This window comes from Siniperca chuatsi, linkage group LG9 (genome assembly GCF_020085105.1).
Source record: "Siniperca chuatsi isolate FFG_IHB_CAS linkage group LG9, ASM2008510v1, whole genome shotgun sequence".
NCBI lineage: Eukaryota > Metazoa > Chordata > Actinopteri > Centrarchiformes > Sinipercidae > Siniperca > Siniperca chuatsi.
Window position 1 is genome coordinate 474034 of NC_058050.1, and position 7500 is coordinate 481533.

Sequence of the window (7500 nt, forward strand, 5' to 3'; positions counted from 1 at the left end):
CTCAGGTAGACAAGGAGTCTACCTGAGTATCTGTTGATTAGCTAGTTTCACCTGAAACTGACCTAATAGTTTCCATGATGGCCCAGTAATCAGTAATCAGGCCTATTGTTTTCTGGCTGCACCTCCCTCATCACTGTTCAGTACCTGATTAGCATGTGATTGGCTTGACCACGGTGTTAACACACTGTGGTAAACTTTGGGCAGATTGAATCTCAGACCACCATTTCTGTTCAAAGAGGAGTTTTCTTTTTTCACAAAAATGGCTTCTTTGACTCCTCTTTCAAACCAACTCTTCTCTCTACTTAGACTCTTCACCTCGCTGTCTTCAAATGTGCGGTTTGTAGCTTTCAGATGCAAACGCACGGCGCTCAGGTAGACTCCTTCCTGAGGGCGGGGCTTATGTAACAGAGTAGCTTAAATTTCTAGTTCCCGTCCCATTTTTTCACAATTGAGAACGACTTCCGGATGGGAGCCGAAACGTCTTGATTCTGAAAACAGTGTCCAGACGACTACGACTGAAACCTTTTCTCCGATAGAACGCTCCTGGACGAATGAGGGACGACACCGTCTTCGTTCTGGACGGACGTCAGAGACGATGACGTCCTCTGGACGGGTTGGGTTGTGACTCTGAGACGGAGATTTCTGACTCAAACTGCAGCAATCTGTCTCTGTTTTAAAGTATCTGAATCAAACTACAATAACTAAACTTGCTGTTGTCTTTACACCTGCACGCACCTGTCCCGTTCAGCTCACGCAGCGTCTCTGCGCTTGTTAAATAGACCTGGAGCTCTGGTGGACCTGAATGACGCTGAGATGTCTGACATGTTCTACATGTTCCTGTAACTGTGACGTTCAGTCAACAACCTTCGCCTTTTCCACCCGTCAATACTCCGATCAATACTCCGATCAATACCCTTTCTCTCTCTCGCACACAGTGTTCCAGGCTGAAAGAAAGCCTCTCATGAACTAGCGCCACAGTCGTGTCGTAGTGATGTTGTGGTGTTTTTCCAGGGAGTCCTGGAAAAGTCTTGAAATGTACTTGCTGCCTTTTCTGTGACGTCTCACCTGAGCGCTGCCTGTGCTGCTGACAGGTGACAGTGGAAGACTCTCAGCTGGCTCACCTGACCCGGGACCGAGTGAAGATTCCTCACAACCGCCGACTGCCGACCAGAGGTCACCTGCTGGCTGTGGTCAGTCTGATCCTCCACCTCCTCCTCCACCTCCTTCATCACCTCCTCCTTCATCTCCATCTCCTCCTTCATCTCCACCTCCTTCACCTCCTTCTCTTCCTCCTCCTTCATCACCTCCTCCTCCTTCATCTCCTTCTCTTCCTCCTTCATCTCCTCCTCTTCCTCCTCCTTCACCTCCTTCTCTTCCTCCTCCTTCATCTCCATCTCCTCCTTCATCACCTCCTCCTCCTTCATCTCCTCTTCACCTCCTCCTCCTCCTTAATCTCCTCCTCTTCCTCCTTCACCTCCTCTTCACCTCCTCCTCCTCCTTCATCTCCTCCTCTTCACCTCCTTCTCTTCCTCCTCCTTCACCTCCTCTTCCTCCTCCTCCCCCACCTCTTCCTCCTCCTTCACCTCCTCTTCCTCCTCCTTCACCTCCTCCTCAATCTCCTCCTCTTCCTCCTTCACCTCCTCTTCACCTCCTCCTCCTTCATCTCCTCTTCACCTCCTCCTCCTCCATCATCTCCTCCTCTTCACCTCCTTCTCTTCCTCCTCCTTCACCTCCTCCTCCCCCCACCTCTTCCTCCTTCACCTCCTCTTCACCTCCTCCTCCTCCTCCTCCTCCTGTTATTATTTTTTTAAAATAATATTTGCGAATGCATTTTGACAAGTAATAAATTGTAATTGTGAGGAATAAACATCTTAACTGCCGATATCTCGAATTCAAGTTAGAACAAGTTATAATTCAAACTGAAACCGATCTCAGCTTGAGGTCCACTTACTCGCTTGTTCTGGAGCTTTTGACCGAATCACATGGTCTTCATCAGGATTTGCTCAGCTGTCATTGAAATGCAGATGGTCAAACACGTTTACGACTTCTTCATGTTGAAAAGTTGAGCAGTTTCTAATTCTCAACCTTAAAAACAGCAGCTGACAGAACAATCTCAACTCAAGGTCCACTTACTCATTTGTTCTGGAGCTTTTGACCGTATCACACAGTCCTCCCGGTCCTCTAAAGTCAACCTGGATGATAAGTCCTAGAATTGCTCCAAACGATGTAAAGTTTGAACATCTACATCAAACTGAATCTGCTGATGAAGACCATGTGATACTGTCAAAAGCTCAGGCAAGTAAGTGGACCTTGAGTTGAGATTGTTTTGTCAACAGCTCGTTGAGGTGAAAAATGAGCTTCCATGTTCCTCTCTGTCCGTTAGGCCTCCACCTCCTCCTCAGACGGGATGCTGACTCTGGATCTGATCCAGGAGGAGGACGCTCTGTCTCCTCAGGGAGCCGACGGCTGCGACACCTTCAGGGTCGACTTGGACAAGTCCCACCTCAGCCCGGACTGTCCCAGGTCCAAAACTGACGGCGCTCTCTCTGCCAGGACCGCAGAGGCTTCTGAGAAATCCCAGAGCCTTCCCCGCGGGGTGGCGGTGGTGTGGGAGCAGACGGGCCCCGCCCAAACCCCCCAGCCTGGAAATCGCCTGACGACGGCGGAGAAAAACCGCTGCGCCTCAATGGACGAGATCCTGACGCACTCAGAGATTAAAGCTGCAAAGAACAAGACGACGTCCCGTTCACCAGCGTCCACGCCGAGTGGCATATCGGCGCCCGTCAGCCAGCTGCAGGAGCTGATCAGCCAGAAGCTGGAGAAGACGGAGCGGCTGCTGACGGAGGTGCGGGGGGAGGCCGAGGAGCGAGGGAAGATGAAGGGGAAGGAGTCGACTGAAGGAGCGCGAGCTGAAGCTGAGAGACTCCTGAAGGAGGCGACGGCGGCCTGGAGCCAGGCCCAGGAGGTGCTGGAGGAGGTGAAGGAGCTGAGGGTGTTGTACCAACAGCTGGACTCCTCCGCCCCCATCACCCCCTCCAACGGCACCAAACTAAACCCGGACCGCAAGAGCCCGATGTGAGCCACATGGTACTAACTTGTTCTGGTACGAACTGGTTCAGATCGTTCCAGTCCAGGTAAAGCCACGAAGCTGAACACAGCGTCTGCTTCTGCTTCTGCTTGCTGGACTTCAGACGAAGCTGCTGAGAACTGGATCAACCACTTTTAAATTATTTGGGAAAATTCAGGTTTTGATTTTCAGGACTGTCCTGCTGACTGATGCAACTCAGTGCTCAGGTACACGAAGCGTCTTCAGTAAACATCTTCCTCACAAAACCAGAATGTAGCATAAATTTAACTTAAACACTTTTCCAGGTTTTGAAAATCCCTTAAAGTCTCTTTTTCATTACACAATGAAACCTTTGGTACCTTTAAAGAAAACTTATCTGATGTCTCTCATCAAAGTGAATGAAAATGTGCCAAGACGAGAGTTCAGAGACGAGAAAAACTCTGTGGATACTTGATCTTGTCTGTCATTTCTGTCCACATCCATCACTTTGGATCCTTTTGATTTTGCTTTATGAATATTCATGTAACACTTGTTGGAGATGTGTTGAAATCTAAACAAGATTAACTTTTATGCAGCTGGACATGAAGATGAGACAGTTGCCGGTACGAAGGAGGGGAAATATTGTATGAAGGTGAACTGTAATAACTCTGCTGATCCTCCGACTTTCCATCTAGCGCCACCATCAGGTTGACATGTTAACGCGTCCGACACTTTGGTTTCTGACAGAATACCTGCAGAGCTGCTGGCATTCCCATCAGCCTCAGCTGCACTCTGTGTTTACTGCTAACTGGCTAATGTTAGCATGCTAACACCTTAAAATAAGATGGTGAACTTGGTAAAAAATTATACCTGCTAAACATCAGCATGTTAGCATTGTCATTGTGAGCAAGTTAGCATGCTAGCATTTAGTTCAGTACAGAGCTGCTAGCATGACTGGTTTCATTCTTCACACACGTTCTTGTTACTTTTCACGTGAGACCGTATGAAGGTCCTGTTCAGGTCGAGTTTTGCTAGAAAAGAGCTAGTTTGTGAAGGCGTTCATGGTGTTATACGTCGTACGAACTACTTTGTTTGAAATTTAAAACCTACACGGCTGGGGAACCCAAGCACATACTATGCACGCTGAGTGAAGAAGCTACAGCATCTTCCATTCTCCAAACCGTCCGGAGCCAGTTCACCTCGGACACTTCTTCTTTCTGAATGTGAATGTTTTCTGAGAAACACTGGAGGCTGCAGGAGGCAACGATGAACCAACAGCCTCCAGTCGCAGCTGGAAACTCAGCGACTCAGGCAGAAATGTTTGACAAGAACTGCACTGATTCTCACAATGTTTGAATCCAACCCTCACAAAACCTAAAACATACTTGAGTAGACCCAACAACACCATATCTCAGAGTCTTTGATTGTTCGTCTCTACAGACCAGGACCAGCTGCACTCTGCTCGAGCTGCTAACAAAGCTAACAATTACACAAAAACTAAATCTAAAACTAAAGAACAAGTCAAACCGAAACTTTGATTAACAGAAGTCATAATTAGAATGAAAACGATGAAAATAAGAAAAACAACTGGCTAACAAGCATGATAGTGCAGTTATCAACAAGAGGGGAAAGTTACGCTAAGTTTAGCTGACTCATCATGGACAAACTCATAGCTGTTGGTGGAAAGCTGTTTTCTGTCATTCTTACCTTGAACCTCTGTAGCTGATGAGCTAAGCAAGCTAACGTTAATTAGCTGGCATTAGCTAACTAATGCTGATATAGCATCCTGGCTACAGGAAACAGGATGCTGCTATCTTGCTGTTATACTAGCTAGCTAGAGTTTTTAAAATATCAGTTAACATGCAGTGAGCTAATGCTAATCTTTTTAGGGCTGCAGCTAATGATTATTTTCAGTTAATCCCAATTAGTCCCAATACATTTAATAATCATTTAGTTTAAAATGAAAATTGTTAAACCCCAAACTTCCCAGAGGTCACATCTTTAGCTCAAGTTTTTGTTTTACTAATAGTTTCACTAAACTGTTACTGTCGTGTCACAGTTTGTGGGTTAAGGAAGGTTAGCTAACATTTAACTAGCTAAGAAGGGGTACCTTGTTACCAGCTAAACTTCAGGAGGTGAGACTGACTTGGTTCCAGCTGAGACATGTTTAGTGAAGTGGGATCAACAACATGTTCATAAAGTAGAAGCTACGTGATAGCTTTGAAGCGCTAACATCAGCTAGCAAGCTAATTTTAGCTGACTCATCATGTACAAATTCATAGTCTGGGTGATTGTTTAAAGCTGTTTTCAGTCATTCCCAACACCCTGAACCTGTCTAGCTGATGAGCTAAGGGAGCTAATAGCTGGAGAGCTAACATTAATTACTGATGTTAGCTAGCTAATGTTGATATAGCATCCTGGCTACAGGAAACCATACCGCTGTAGTGCTGCTACTGAGGTTTTAATAAATGTCAGTGAACCTGCGCTGAGCTAATGCTAAACTGTTGAGGGCTGCTACTAACAATTATTTTCACTGTTGATTAAAGTTTTACATAATATCTTAATTTTTTACTTGCTAACGCATCGTTTGTTTAACCACCACTATTTTTTATTTTTCTGGAAATAAGCCTCCAAAACGTCCCGATCCTGTTGAGAGGAACAATCACGAAACTCGCTGAAGATAAAGAGACAAACGTCGTGTAACTGGATGAAATGAACTGGAAAACGCGACTGTAATTAAATTTCTTATTGACCTTCTAGCGAAGTCACGCGGCTGCTGATGGACAGATGTTAAACTGGAATCAAACATTTGCACTGAAACATCCTGACACTCGACCACACGTGCAGTTTAATACAATCAGAGTTTTACGGAGAAAAGTTTATTTTTTTAAACAAGATTCAGACTTTTGTACTTTAGTTGTTGCTGGCTGGACTTGAACTGGTTTCTGTGCTGTGTTGGGAGACGAAGTGTGACGGAGCAATAAGAAAGTAAAGGACATCACACCGAAGACGATGTGAAGGGACAAACAAACCCAAATCTCCGCCTGCTTTTATTGATTTAACCAGATTCACCGACATCAAGAACTCAATCTGAATTTGTAATGAAAGAAAACACAAACAGAAGATTATTTTTAAAGTCTAGAGTTTTTTTTGTAAATTTGCATTTTAAAAGTTAAATAACTCACAACGTGTCGTCGTGTTTCTGCTCATATGTAAAAAGTTAAACGTGCCTGCGGTGTTTTTGACCTCTGTTGGCGCTGTTTCCAATGCGAGCGGCATCAATCGAAGAAATGTTGAACTGTAACTTTAAACACGAAGCGTTCAGAGAAGAAAACTCTCAGATGTCGGTGAATTTGGTGAACTGAGGCTCAGGTTTGGTCTCGGGCCGGTTTCGTCAGACCCGGCAGGTTTTGGGACTACTCCTTTGTCTCCTGCTAACGAACACGTTAACGTTCAACACGTCTTCCTGTTTTAATCGTTTGATCTTCCCTGTTTGTTTTATTAAATGATGTTTCTGTGTCACCGAGCAGCTGCTGTAGCCTTAAACCCAGAGGGGATGATGGGAGATGTAGTCCAGTAGTGATGTAAAGCTGGCGCTGTGAGTCCTGATCAGTTCATGTGCTAAAATAAAACCTGCAAGCTGAACCTGGATCAGTGCTGTGTCATTAAACTGTTAACAAGGAGTCCTGCGGGCTTTAATCAGACCGCCGACACTGCGTGCTGGCGTTGCTAGGCGACCTGAACTGACACTCGGCTGAGATGAACAACAGTTCTCACCTGCAGACAGAACAGACTCACCTGTGTGTTTGTAGACAGTCTGCTGTTTTTATATATCTTTCTAACGTGTCGCTCCGTCTCTCAGCGCCGTCTCACTTCCTGTCTGCGGCTCTCAGCTGCGAGCCCATTGGTTCCTGCTGAAGACCTTTAAAAACACAGATCTGTAGTTTCCTGTTTAAAAAGGCTCAGTAGTTTCCTCAAACAGCTGCTCGCTGTAGTTTCTATCAGACCAACAGCAGGAAACAGAGCATCTGTTGGGGACTATTTCCAGCGGCGGATGAATCCACATGGTGAGAACCTGCAGCTCACCGAGAACACACACACTATACACAGTACACACACAGTATATATACAGTACACACAAAGTACACAGTGTATATATAGTGCACACACAGTACACAGTACACACACAGTACACACACACTATACACAGTACACACACAGTACACAAAAAGTACACACACACTATACACAGTACACACACAGTACACAAAAAGTACACAGTGTATATATAGTACACACACAGTACACAAAAAGTACACACACACTATACACAGTACACACACAGTACACACACAGACAGTATATACACAGTACACACAAAGTACACAGTGTATATATAGTACACACACAGTACACAGTACACACACACTATACACAGTACACACACAGTACAC

General features: G+C 45.4%; 1 protein-coding gene across 1 annotated transcript in view; it reads left to right on the top strand.

Moving 5' to 3' along the window:
• The window catches only part of plekho1b (pleckstrin homology domain containing, family O member 1b), a 26042-nt gene extending 19345 nt beyond the window's left edge, over positions 1–6697 (top strand). The window contains exons 5-6 of the mRNA XM_044206752.1: positions 1092–1190; positions 2384–6697. Coding sequence (XP_044062687.1) covers positions 1092–1190; positions 2384–3079 — 795 coding nt within the window. The 3' untranslated portion in view covers positions 3080–6697. The remainder of the gene's footprint in view (positions 1–1091; positions 1191–2383) is intronic.
• Positions 6698–7500: the final 803 nt, after the last annotated feature.